A 13,892-nucleotide genomic window follows, 5' to 3' on the forward strand; every position below is an offset into this window, starting at 1 on the left:
AAAAACCTAAAATATTTTAAGCAAAAATTGAAGTTTCTAATGTTTTTTTAAAAAAACAAAAAACAAAAAAGACATTTTCCATTGAAGAAAATAAATAAATAGATTTTTTTTAGTCCGCTATAAATAGAACCTAGTAGCCCAGATCACATGCAGAGACAATACACATTGCAGTTAAAAAAAAAAAATTAGATCCCTTCCGAGCATGGAGAAGACATCATAACAGACAGATAAGTATCTCTTTCATTCACAGATATTCCGCACAGAAAAACCTCAGAGCACAATGATTAGGGGAAGCGGTTGATTCTCACAGGACCCAGCCATTTAACTGAACACTGTCCCTAAGATTCGGGGAGCAAAGGCAAAGTTCTCAGCCTGCAAAGGTCCGAACAAGGTACCCATTGGGGAGAATGGCCTGAAGACAGGATGCAATGAACAGCTGCAGAGAGGAGAGCTCTGACAATGTCACCATTCGACGTTTGTGATGTAAAATGCTCTACCTTAGAGATGGCGGGGATGTGCAGAATGGCTGTGAATTTGGATCTATGCAAAGAATGAGAGATCCCACTTCCTGAGAGAGGCTTGAAGAGCTAAGTTTGCAGAAGCAAAAAACATTTTCCTCTGGCCTTCCCATTTCTAAACGTGTTCATTCCAGCAGGGTTGCCACCACCTGCTGCCTCCGGTGCAGAACTGCACCCATTTAACAAGCACAGGGTAGCCTGTTTTGCAAAAGCTGCTTATTGCAAAAACCCAGTAAGTGCCCCATCATCTGAGAAACATTGCAGGAGTTTTTAATGCAAAGACTATAGAATTGGATGGGGTGGGAAGCACTGATTGGACACAAAGTGTTAATTAACTCTTTTGTGGGTGGCCCATTGCTTTAGTGCTTTAATTTCTGCATGAGGCAGGTGGGATAATTGTGGAACTACCCAGGCACATAAAATTTTTTTTTGCAAATGTCATTATTTCCATCTTAACAGATGGGGAAACCAAGGCAGAGCAGTTACACAACTTGTGCAAGGCCACCCAGAGAATAAGTGGCAGAGTCTTGGAACACTTGGCTCCCAGCATCAAGCTCAACCAGCTAGATCATGCTTCTTTTCAACACCGAACAAGGAAGCCATAGACTTTTTTGACAATATGTCAGGATCTAAGCTCCTCCTTGTGTAGACGTTTGAGATAGTTCATTAAAAATGCATACTAGATTAGATGATCTGAGAGCTCTTTTTCTCCTTTTTTCTCCTGTACAGTATTATTTAAGGTTTATACAAAGCCAGAAGGGTGAGTCGTAAGTAAATAAAAACTGACCTGACAAATGCACAATCTACATTTTGAGACCCAAACCTTTTTTTTTTTTTTTTTTTTTCATTTTTGTATAGCAAGTCGATAGGGACACTGGACTAGGACTCAGAAGACATGGGTTCAATTCCCCTGTCTGCCACTGGCCTGCTGAGGGATCTTGGACAAATCACTTCCCTGCTCTGTGCCTCAGTTTCCCCTCTCTGTAAAATGGACCTCCTTTGTAAGCCATTTTGAGATCTACTGGTGAAAAATGCTGTATAAGAGCCATGGAATGTTATTTATAATTATGGGCTCGTGCCATCCAGATCCAAACTTTCCTGAATTCCAAGTTGAGACCCATGGTTTATACTCAGCCCTTTATAGCAATAGAGGGTAGCCAGGAAGTTTGCACCCAGAGTCAAACCTTTCCAAAGCCTGCATTGATTCAGATCTACTTTGACCTAGAAGCAATTAAAATGAAAGTCAGTTAAATATTTCTCAAGCAGACCTGGGATTTAAGTTTGGGTCCCATATCTCTGACAAGATCCAGCCTGGCAAAAGGAATACTTTTAACTCTTTTCTGCTATACCTCTTGGGTATCATCCTCTGCTCCATTGGGGGCTGCAGAACAGAGCACCAGGTATTGAGTAGCTCCACTTGCCGGCTGCCAGCTCAGTCTTAGACTGTTGTGGCTCACATCAGACACTCGCAGGGAAAGGGGCGGTGACGCAGCTACTCAGAGGAAGCAAAAACAGAACAAAAAGATTCACAAGGAAGTTGATCATTTCTGTACATAACCGCCCCCCCATCTCCCCACACACACAGATTCAAGGATATCAAATCAAAACTGGACATTCAAGCAAAGCAGTTCAGGTAAAACTATTTTGGGAGACATGTGCATGATGCTTCTAGAACGGAAAATCATCAGAATATGGTCAGAAGACCTCATTGGCTTTTCCTGTGGGCAGGGAATGCCTTTGACATGTAGAACGAAGAAATGGATCACTTCCAGGTGCAATCTTTCCTTCTCACATGGTCTCTTAACGCCCAACCTTCCTTCGAGATAGATATTGTTCAGCGAACGTCAGCAATAAAAAGGAAACAATGTGCCTAGCGGGTACCGGGTCTTGGGAACCTTTGGTCAAACTTGGCAGTGGGTAGGCAGCTGAGATGACTTCTCTATCACAGCAACCAATATTATCTCATTGTTTCCTTGGGCTCCCCTGACTATCTGTATCTACCTGTTGTCTCTTGCCTTACACTTAGCTTGTCCGATCTTTGGGGCAAGGGCGTGTACACACAAACACACACGCCCCGCCCCCTGGTCTATGACTGGGTCTCATGGACAATGCCACAATACAAATAAATCATCATTTGGAACAGACGGTAAAAATCAGAAGCAACAGAATCAATAGCCTTCCTAGAAATGTATATCATCCCAGCAGGGCAACCTAAAGACACAGCTGGCTCCTTAATAGCAGTCCCTGTAAAATATCTACTGCGTGAGGCCTGGATCTGCCTTTGCAAGTTTCAGCAGCCGACACAGAGTTCTTTCCCCAGGCTCACACCAATCAGTCCCAGTCAGTCTCAGCATTTAACTGCCCGAATGCATTTTCAATATCTATTTTTAAATTTCTTGACCCTTTGGGGGAAAATCCTAGCGCAAAAATGTCCCTGTCAATTATTGCACCACAGGGGAACAGCAAGGATCTCCAACATTTTAAAAGTGGAGCGCAGCAGTGACGCACAAGCTGAAAAAATCCGTAAGGGGTGCGTGTGTAGGAGGGTATATGAGCCGTGCACCAAGCTTCATGAAACCCAAAACTCCTGGGATGGGATGTCATTCCATTAGCGTTTTAACATTCAATCCAGGCACGTAATCCAAGAATGGATGAGTATGGAATAAATGTAGATGGTTTAATAACAAAAATAATAAAAAACAACAACAAAAATCTTGATGCTGAGTCCAGTGCATCTGGGTAATATTGTTTCTTCCTGCCAGAATACTAAATAGCTAATTTTCTCCTCTGAATGAAGTTCATTCTGTTTATGGTCAAACACTATCTCCAGAAGTCCTTATTTACCTCTTAGCCATGCAAAAACACTCACTGAAGTGAAATGGGGTTTTGCCTGAAGCATCAAGATTTGCCCCTGCGCGCACGCACTTTTTTTTTTTTTTTTTTTAATAGAGCATCACGTATAGCCATAGCCTGCTTAAAGAGCTTCTCCAGACACACCCTATACATGAGACAAGCACTCAGGAGCTGGGGGGAAGTGCTGAGGCAGGGAGGAGATCAGCACAGAAAGAACTGGGGCGTAAGAGGGGGTAAAAGATGCTTGAAGCATGGGAAGAGAGAAATTGTACAAAGCAGAGCGGGACACAGTGAAGGCTAGGTTAGATTTGCAAAGAGCATGAGAAATGGAATCTGGCAAAATGAGTCAGAGGAGGATGCGAATGTGACTTGAGTGATGGGAGAGAAAGAGGACGTCACCAGCAGTGTCTGGACAGGATACAATTGTACATCTGCAGAGCTCTCTGCTCATGACCTACATGTCGAGGTGATGCCCCTCAGCCCATCTCCAATGGCATTTTCATAAATAGGAAACACTGAAATCAGGTATTCTGTGTGCGAAGTCAAATTGACAAGCTGGGCGGACGAGACAGTTCCATCTAAAACTACCTGAAAACACAGAGAAAGCCTGTAAGAAGTTGTGGCACCAGGAGTTCTGTAGCAAAGGAAGCAATCAAACAAACCAGCACCAGCCACAACTCTACCGTGCTGTGCTTTGAACCTGAAAGCCCTTGTAACTTCATCCTAGCTAGTGTCACTCCTGAGTTGAGAGACCTTCTGGCCTGCCCCAAATAAAGGAATAAGAGGCCTTTAATAAATGAAGCCTTTTAGTTTGCTTTCTGATCCACAGGACCTACCTGGGTCGCTGGCTCATGCTCAGTGTGATGTACCAGCATGCTCTCTGCTGGTGACATCACTCCCCCAAGAAGACTTAAATACAGACGGAGAAGTGGGGGTGGCAGCTGGGAGGCTCAGAATCTATTTCCCTAGAGTACCCTGCAGTCACAGTAAATTATAGTAACAGTAGGAACATGCCAAAGAGCGTGGCAGCCAGGCAGGGAATCACAATCCAGGGCTGTCTGCCCAGATGAAATGGGTGGAGGCACATACTTACTGGGCCAAAGGCTGTCCAACCCCACTCAAGTCACTGGGGTTATACAGTTGTAACTGAAGCACTACCAATAGCAAGGCCCTAAAAGTTTCAGGCTGCGTACCTGGATTTAATATTATTTCTATGATTCCAACAGTACGCAAGATACTTTACAGGGGATAAGAATGAAGGGAAGGTCCCTGCCTTGAAGAGCTTACAATGAAAACAGATAGCCTAGAAATGAGGCGATGAGTGTGCTGTAAGGAAGAGAAGAGACAAGAAAAGACAAAATCAGCACGAGCATGACTAAAAAGTGAAGTTCTTGCCATTTATACGTAGCGTGCTGATAAGATTGACCAGCGCATCAGGTTAAACACACACGTTAGGTGCCCAATTCCCATTGACTTCCAATGAGAGCTGGGTACCTAACAGCTCTTTGGGTCTCTGAAAAGTCTAGCGCAGTTCTGTCCTAGTTTCCAGCCACCACACACAACCAAACAAAGGATCACTGACCTCTTTGGGGTTTCCACCCCGGGATGGGTAATATACAATCCTATATCTCTTTGGTGGTCTCAGCGGAGGATTCCAGGTAAGGTGCATGCTTCTGGAAGTCACCTCTGATATAATAAGGTTGGTGGGACTCAGATGGGGACCAGTGTTGATGGAGACAGCTTTCCCGGGACCACCTATGATTTCCAAAAACTGTTACCGTCTCATATTATCTTATCAAGCCAAAGCCTCTTTGTATGAAGTAGAAACCACTTTCTACTTCATAAAAAGAAGTGACTTGTCCTAATCCAGTTACAGCCTTCTTTCCCAAACAATACAGGAAGTGTTCCAGCCTACCATGAAATAAACATTTAAAAATTGGTCCAAGGGAAAATATAAAAATACCTTCGGGAACAAACTGTGTATTTTGTTGGGAATATATTTTACCTTTGACCATGAGTCACTGCTATTGATTCAACAGACGGCCCAGCTTTTGCCAGTTCCAAAGACTTCGTCAAAGTGAACCAGTTTTTTTGTTATTGTTTTTTTTTCTCTGCGCTAATGCATGCCTGACAAAAACTGATCTAAATACATCAAACCAGATACAGACTAATAGGGACGAGTCCCTTTATTTTGCCGAATTCCAAACGCACTGGAATAAAGGTACATTTGAGAGGTGAACTCCCCCATTCCATTTTAGGAAAATCTGTGAAAAAACGAGCAGAGAATAGAAATTCAGGGGGGTGGGGGGACCAAAAAACACATATCTATAGTATTGGTATTGGGCACGCAGCCTATTATTTGATGGTGATGGTGGAGAAAACTCATTCAGTCTAGTTCTAGCATCTCTTTAGCTAGAAAAAACATGATTCTATTTACTTGGGGGACATATGGCTTGAACTACAGGTGGAAAAAGGCTCAGGTGCAATAATTTTGCAATCTCTCCCCTCCCATAAAAAGCCCCAAAGGCTCACAAATGAATACTTTGCTTTGACATCTCAGTGATGCATCCAAGAAGCAGTGGTCCAGCCGCATAGGGAGAGTTTAGGAGAAAGCAAGGCTGAGAAGATATTTGTTGTTCATGTGCATTTAGGTGGATAAATTGGACGGATAAGTCCCCCTCCTCCCTACCCCAGTGGTTTCCCCATTATTATTTATGTACAATACCACCCATTTCATACTTTCCAACCCCTCCCCGCTCCCCCAAAAAAAGTCTCAGCCCCAAGCTGCTCACAGTCTAAGGACAGAGGGTAGGGGAAGGGGAACACCACGCATTTATACATTGTGGAAAGCATGGCAGGAGTGGGTCTTCAAGAGGGACTTCGGCACAGAGAGGGAAGGGGCCTTGCAAATGAACCAAGGGGGGGGGGCGTTGCATGCATAGGGAGTCATGTGGAAGAAGGCGACTGTGTGAGAGGTCAGTAAACAGGTGGACAAGGCAAGGAGCACTGGCAGAGCAGTGGAAACTGCTGAAAAAGAGGATATGTAAGTCAGGGTAGAGGTAGACAGAGCTCTGAAGGTGGTGACAATAAGCTGCTATATGGTGGGACAGCAGATGGGGAGCCAGTGGAAGGGTTTGAAGAGGGGATCGTATTGACAGGTGAGGAAGAGGAGTCTGGCATGGCCTGCAGGGGGGAGATGGGGAAGCCCTGGTAGCAGGTAGGACTGAGCAGGGACTGAAGGCTTTACCGCACCTGTGTTTTCACTCATGCGCTTCTCTTTGATCCTGGCGCACAAGACCTGGGTGAGCCTGCTGACCAGTGAGCCGAGCAGGGGGAAATCCAGCACATTATACACAGTGAGCTCCAGGGGCTCGGACGCCACCTGTCTCAGCTCAGCCTCATCTGCATTTTTCACCCCTAAAAAGAGAGAGCAGAGAGCCAGTCATCTGATAAAACTCCCGGGAAATGAACAAGAAAGGCCAAAATGTATGGGTAAGATTTTCCAAAGCCGTCAGTGTTGGCCTAAAACGGCTCTCGTTAAAGTCCCAGGGAGTTTTACCATTGATTTCAAAGAGAGCAAAGCTCCGCCACCCCATCCTACGTTATTAATAGCTGTAACCTTACCAATGGCGAATATCTCTATGCCCATATTTTTCATGGACTGGGCAGACAGGTTGGCATCATCCTGTGATTTTCCATCAGTCAACAGGATCACCAGCTTGACCGCATCCAACCTGGCACCAGCTTCAGGTTTCAGATTTTGTTCTAGGACATGGGACAAAGCGAGGCCTTGGGAAGGAGGAAGAATGGGGTTAGATTCCTGAAAACAAGGTTGCAGAGATACTCAGGCCTTGGGAAGTACAAACACCCTTCCTAGAACCTCAGTCAAAACTGGATGTACCAGTTCTGCACGAGGGATATAAACACAGCATTATATGGGGGTTTGATCTCCTGCATTGCAATCTTAAAGATATTGTTGTAAAAAGGTCTATTAAGCGAGGTCACAGCGGCTTGCTTTATAATAAAGCTTTGGCGGTTTAGAACTGACATTTCTGTCATTCCAAATTTTTTCTTAATTCATTGCAGACCTACATGTTTCTCTGCTACTGTGAGATCGCTCACAGCTGTGTGTGATTTTGGTTGCTTTGTTTCAAAGGAGCCCTGAAGTCTCAGTTTCAAGTAGAACTCCACATGCAGGTAAAGAATTGTGTAGGTTTTGCAAACAGATAAGAGAATAAAGGTAAGTCAGACTGTGGGCAGATAAACCTTGGCAGTGTCCATTCAAGGATCTATTTTTTTAAAAAAACGCACAAGTAAAATTGTGTGCCTAATTTGCATGCACACTTATTCCATTTGTGCATGCAATCAAAGTAGTTGTGCATGGAAATTAGGCTTGACATTCCACACAGATGTTTGATAAAAATCAGGCCGCAAATGTATCAGCAGCATAAACAATCCACGACTGATACACAATTCACTTTACCAAGTCACTTATGGACTTCTTACCTGATCGTGAATATAATGTTATACTTCAGTAAAGCCAACAAAGCAGTAGGTGTTTTCCAAACTTAAACGAAGACAAAGTTCCTGCCTTGAAGATCATACAATGTACAACCCCAATTCAGCAAAAGCACTTAAGCATGCATTTAATTCCCACTGTTTTCAAGTGCTGCAGTGCTCTGCTGAATTGGGGCCTAAAAGACAGACAGACAGAGAAAGGGTAGGGGAAAAGGGGTAAAGTATAAGCAAGATGGTGAAGCTGAAGTTTTGCTGGAATATATAAATTATCCCAAAGAATCCACAATTTAGCCATGATCAACCAGAATGTTTCTTGTCATCTTTACAAGAGGATGATTTTCTCTTTGCAATGTACACTCTTCATCCTGTTCTTAAGGCCTAGTGAGAAACAGGTCCTGCCCAGGAGCCTAAATTCCCAGGTTCTCCCTGGACTTCATCTCCCTGGACTCGCAGAGGCTGGGTGTACAATAAATAGGATAGGTGCAGTCTCCCTACCCAGGGGAGTACCACACAGGCCACATCTTGGGTCTGGGGATATAAAGGAGGGCGCTCCTTCTCAACTTCAGATGCTCAGATAGTTCCCAGGTGTTCCTGGTACCATGGCTGCTGCTGCTGCTCTGGTGGTTGCATCAGCCCGGCCCGAGAACGTCCATGTTCAGTTATTATTTCCTGTAGCGATGCAGTCAAAGGAGTAACAGTCAGTTTTCCTTTTGCCGGAGCATTGCTGCTATCCCAGTGTGTGGGGGGTGGGTGCCCACGGGCTTGTATGTGAAAGAGCAGCCCAGGCCCCTTCTCCGTCACTGCCAGTATTTAAGGTCAGAGACACCTGCACCATGTACAGCGATTGCACCGCATTCTTGTGACTGACGGTGCTTTAGTCCTGTAACCAATTCAGACACATCCAGCCAGAATATTCCACTTTCTAGTGTGGAAGTTACTAAGCTATTGGCTAATGACCACAGAGGGTTACTACATGCAACACAGCCAGGGACAGAGAGCAGGGCAGCTGCAGATAAAGCTTGCGTTACCTGTGAAAGTGTTGCCACCCTTATATCGCAGGTTCCTCACCGCCTCTAACACCTCGTCCCTTGTGACATATGTGTTCAGGTTCCACTCTGTCCGTGGATCGCTGCTGTACTGGGACAAACCTGGGGAAGACAAGAGCAGTCAACAGAATGCAATCAAGGGAGTGAGCAGTGAGATGGAAGCTGCTTTTTTCCGGGATTATCATAGACCGGCAGCGTCGTCTACTGGACGGAGCACTAGACTGGGGCAGAAGATCTGGGATCGATTTCCTGGCCCACTACTGGCCTTTTGTGTGCAAGCCACCTCTCTACGACTCTATTTCTCCACCTGTAAAAGGGGGGTAATGGTACTTACCTCCTCTGCAGTGAGCTTTGAGCTCTAAAGCACTATGTAAGATCTAGGTATTATTATAGTTATTTCCCAGGATGAAAATTCAGGGATAATCCTAGCTAAAATGAGGGCAGATGCCAGGCTCCTATTCCATCACACAGCTAACTTCTGCTCTTTCCTTTCACTTCCCACTCCATACAGGCTTCTCCTTTCCCCCTTTAGTTCCATTGGCCCAAGTTTTCTAAAGTGGCCTTTTTCTTCTGAAGCCTCTCAATTTTGAGTGTGTGAAACTGGGGCCTAAGCAATCCCAGCCCCATCAGCAGGAGTGAGGAGCGCTCAGCTTCTCCTCCCCAGAGTGCAGCCAAATGAAAGAGATCATTTAGGATCATAGAATGGTCAACTGCAAGTGTAGGATACAGTCCTTGGGTTTTACGCTGGGTTTTACACTGATTCTGTATTTGGAGGCATGGAGAGAAGACACTCTCTTACCTATCCTTATCTTATCCTGGGCAATGTCGAAAGGTGAAATCATGGAGCTTAGGAACTCCCTGACAAGCCTGAAGTTGTTGCGTCCAATGCTCCAAGATCCATCCACCAGCAGGACGATGTCAGTTATTACAGATGTGTCACACTGAAACTGAGGACCTAAGAGACAAAGCAACTGAGATTAGCTGGAGGATGCAGGAGCTGTGACAAAAGATCCCCAGCACCATGAGTCAAAATACATCTCCTTGGCTTAATGGCAAGAATCAAGTGTCAAACTCCAAAACTGAAATGGTCATAACTTCAGTAGAACCAGGAGCCAACAGACACCATTTGGTGGTTAGGTGGACTAATAATCTGTGATCCCCATAAATCACAGTGACTAGTTTAGAGCATTAGTCGGTGATATTACTGTCTATCTGTGCTGCAAACTCAGCCTGGGTCTGGACAATCTAGGCTATGCTTTCTGCATTGTACGTTATCTGCAGTCTTGTAATCTGCCATGATAATGTAGATGATTGCTCCACAAAACAGAATAGAATCCCATTCTCTCCCCCTTAGCTGGGTTTTTGCCATTAAATAATCAGCTAAGGTGAAACAACTCTAAGACACGCAATCATTTGTGCCTCTGTAGCGCTTTGATCTCAAAGAGCTTTACAAGTATTATCTCCATTTCACAGGTGGGCAAACTGAGGCACAAAGAGATGGAACAATTTGTCAAGGCCAGAAATAGAACCAATTTTCTTACTTTCAAGGAGAGAGATCAACTTTGCCTGGCCACTTGGCCAAGTACAAGCTTGCTTACAGCATCAGCACACAGGTGTACAGTCGTGAAGAGGTATGTTGCTGGGGTTAAGAAGCGAAACCTTTTAGGAAATGTGCCTTGACTAAGCACCGTTCTGTGCAAGCTGTCAGCTCAATTACATTCAGCTCTAATCAGCTCTTTTCTTTTATATCACACTTGTGGAATCTCAGGTGATTATTTAGTTCCATTCCAGCATGTGATCCCCTACGGGCTATAATTATTCAGATGCTTTCAATATATTAAATCTAATCTCTTCCTAAACTATTGGCACCATATATCTGCACCCTTTCCTCCCTAGCCCATGCCTGCAGCCAGCGAGGGATAAGATAAGGCACGTTGCTGATAAGCTGCACCTTTCCCCTGATGTTTTCAGATGGAGGTTTTACTTTTTGCGGGTGAACACCAGACGGTACCGGGCAAGAAAGAACAGGCAGCACAGCAGCAAAATGCATTCCTGCCGCATCTCACAGAGCTACCACATGGCAGCCGTGGATTCCACAGGTCTCTGAGAGCCAGACTCAGGCATGCCGGGCAACCTGATTTCCATCAGCGATCCACTGGGTTGGTTCCTCCCCCTATGCACCCAGACCTGGCCACCTAGTTGTCATTCCCCATTGATAAGGTGGAGGGAGCAACGCTTAGGCTGTATCTTCAGTAGGACAAAAGGTGTGTTCTTAACCCGAGCTAACCAACCCAAGGTAAACCCCGAGTGAAGACAAGGCTTTATAGTCTTCATACAAATTAGCAGGTCACATTAAAGACAAAGAGGAGTGGACCTGCTAATTCATGTGAAAACAAGCAACCCTGTGTTCACTAGGGTTAAGAGCACACAAGTTAAGAGCACACGTTTGTCCCAGTGAAGACAAGGCCTCAGGATGAAAGGACTGAAGGAAAGTGGAGTTTGTTGCTGGACACATGACGCATTATTGGTGCTACTTGTGAAACGAGCCATTCCTCCCCACCCTTTCTATTTGAAAATCCTTTGCACTCTGATCCAGAGATATCTATGAGTGTACTAGTTATGCCCAAGTCTCTGTTACGAGGCTGCAAGCATAGGAATGGTTACCGATCTCTAAGGTACTTATATGGCCCCTATCGCTGTAGTATCTGAATGTCTCATAATCTTTAGTGCATTAATCCTCACAACAGCACTGTGTCACCTGACGGGTATTATTCCCATTTTATAGAGAGTCTAAACTTGTCCGAGATCATACAGGAAGAGGAAGAGCAGAGATTTCAACCCAGGTCCTCCAAGTCCTTGGCTAGTTCCCTACCCACTGGAGAATCCTTCCTCTCCATTATAAGAAGGACTGACAGACCTGCTGAATAATTCGGAGGAAAATCTTCCAGCCTGTTCAGTTCGACTATTAACTATTTCCAGTGCTTGCCTGGTCAGCAAGGTCGCGTGGGGTTGTTTTTACTTCTTGAGTGGATGACTGAAACTTCTACATCAGAGAATAATGACCAGAAAATACTGGTTAATGAGTCAATGCACATTCCAGGAGGAATTTATGGAGAAGGAACCATTTGCACTCAGATCTGTGATACTTTGCAGAGTTGAGAGCATTTCCATCAATACTTGGCAATTCTCCAAATAAGGACCCACAGAGAAACCAACACCTTCGTTCTTGACAAGATTCATGAATGGGTGTGAGCTAGAGGGTTTGTATGCAACCAGCTGTAGTTCAGATGGTGGGAAGGAAGGAGGCTTCTTCTTGGAGATGCCATAAAGATATCTAAGTCTACTAGGAATACCCGTCTCCCTTTGCTTGGATTGTTCACAGGTAATTGCCCCTCTTTAGCTGGGATGGTAAATATTTAAGCCAAATAAGTTTCCCAAGAGCATGCTAGAAGGGTGGAAGTTGTGTTAGAAACAACACTCACCTCTCTTTAAAGTTTCCTTTGTGTGTTTTTCTTTGCCGAGATCTCCTCGCTCAGATTTTGTAGGGCTGCGCTGAGTTGTTTTCAGAGTTGTCGGTGTTTCTGTCACACTTAACTCCGTGTTTGGTTTACTTTGGGGGCTTTCACCGGAGCCCTTTATTATGGCTGCCTTCTGTCGTTTCTTTTCAGGCCGGCCTTTGGCTGCACTCCACAAAGAGAAACGGCCCATTATCCCCAGCACATCACACACATCCCATTCAGTGAAATAAGCTGAACAGACGCACACTTAGCCAGTATGTTACAGGAGCTCATCACTGAGTTCCACTGGATGGAACGACAGACCTGCACAAGCGTCTCTGATCGTGTCAGACCCCCAGTGGCTAGTTCAGAGGCTAGAAGCAACACTTCTGCTGCTAATGGGGTTTCTCTTACAGGTGAAGAGGTAGGGACCGAGGGTTTTGGAACCAAAAGTCTTACATTCGATCACTGCAGTAGATCATGAACTCCTACATGGCTATGACAAGTGCTATGACTTTGGATTGTGATGTCTACATATTAGCCAGCCATGGATTTTGTTTTAATGGGCTGGTGCTCAGTTACCAGATTTGAATGCATCCCTGGGATTTGAATTCCTGTGAGCCCCAGGTGTGTACAGACAAGCTTCATCTAGCTGGAGGGGAAGCACATGCAGTGCGCCATCTACCGTGTATTGGAAGCAAGATGTGCTGTGGGCTGAATTTGGCCCATTGTCGGTGTGGTCTTTAAATGAACAAAAGGCTTGGGAAAAATAGGGCTCTGCATTCTCAGAGGGAGAACCCAGAGGGGAAGCTAGGAGAGGCCTTCCTCTCCACTTTCACAAGACACTTAGGAATCCTACTCGATTCTCAGACGAGGAGTCTCGGTCCTGACCTAGAACTGAAAGGCATCCTCTAAGAACGCTGCTGGGAAATATTCCCTTCTGATGATCAGATTATCATTTATTATTTGGAATGTGCTAGCACGGTGGAGCTCCAGCCACAGACCAGGACCCCACTGTGCTAGGTGCTGTACAAACACAGAACCATAAGACAGTCCCTGCTGCAGACAGCTTACAATCCATTCCCCTTCCTTGCCCCAACCACCACCTCACCAGCTCCTGGCTTTCTCTGACTGTTGGCCCGTGCCCTGACCCTGCACATACCTGTCTGTGTTGGGGCTTCACTCGGGACTGGTGAAGTTGTCTTAGCTGCTGGGATGTGCTTGGTCGCTGTATTTCTTAAAGGGGTGATGCTCTTTCCTGCAGAGGTCGCGGTGTTCCTTTGGGTATTTCTCGCCTGCGAGATGTTTTTCAGCTCCTGAACTGCAAGAGAATAAGACGGAGAAGCAAGCAGTCGCCGTAAACCTGGTGTCACTGGGATCAGCCTCTCTCACCCCCCCAGACTGCAGCTCCCAGGCTCTCTCTGCACCCTCCAACCACCACCCGACCACAATCGCCACCA

The 13,892-nt window shown here is 45.4% G+C and overlaps 1 protein-coding gene across 1 annotated transcript in view; it reads right to left on the reverse strand.

Annotated features, from left to right (window-relative positions):
• COL20A1 (collagen type XX alpha 1 chain) overlaps positions 1-13,892 on the reverse strand; it is an 84,171-nt gene that overhangs the window by 53,904 nt on the left and 16,375 nt on the right. Inside the window, exons 5-13 of the mRNA XM_067554092.1 lie at positions 13,595-13,753; positions 12,418-12,615; positions 9,735-9,890; positions 8,918-9,037; positions 6,996-7,160; positions 6,624-6,788; positions 4,954-5,126; positions 3,830-3,959; positions 1,868-2,010 (exon numbers count right to left, since the gene is read on the reverse strand). Of these exons, the coding sequence (XP_067410193.1) occupies positions 1,868-2,010; positions 3,830-3,959; positions 4,954-5,126; positions 6,624-6,788; positions 6,996-7,160; positions 8,918-9,037; positions 9,735-9,890; positions 12,418-12,615; positions 13,595-13,753 (1,409 nt within the window). The remainder of the gene's footprint in view (positions 1-1,867; positions 2,011-3,829; positions 3,960-4,953; positions 5,127-6,623; positions 6,789-6,995; positions 7,161-8,917; positions 9,038-9,734; positions 9,891-12,417; positions 12,616-13,594; positions 13,754-13,892) is intronic.

This window comes from Emydura macquarii, unplaced genomic scaffold (genome assembly GCF_026122565.2).
Source record: "Emydura macquarii macquarii isolate MOO-44397 ecotype Brisbane River unplaced genomic scaffold, CSIRO-AGI_Emac_v2 contig_1483, whole genome shotgun sequence".
Classification (NCBI taxonomy): domain Eukaryota; kingdom Metazoa; phylum Chordata; order Testudines; family Chelidae; genus Emydura; species Emydura macquarii.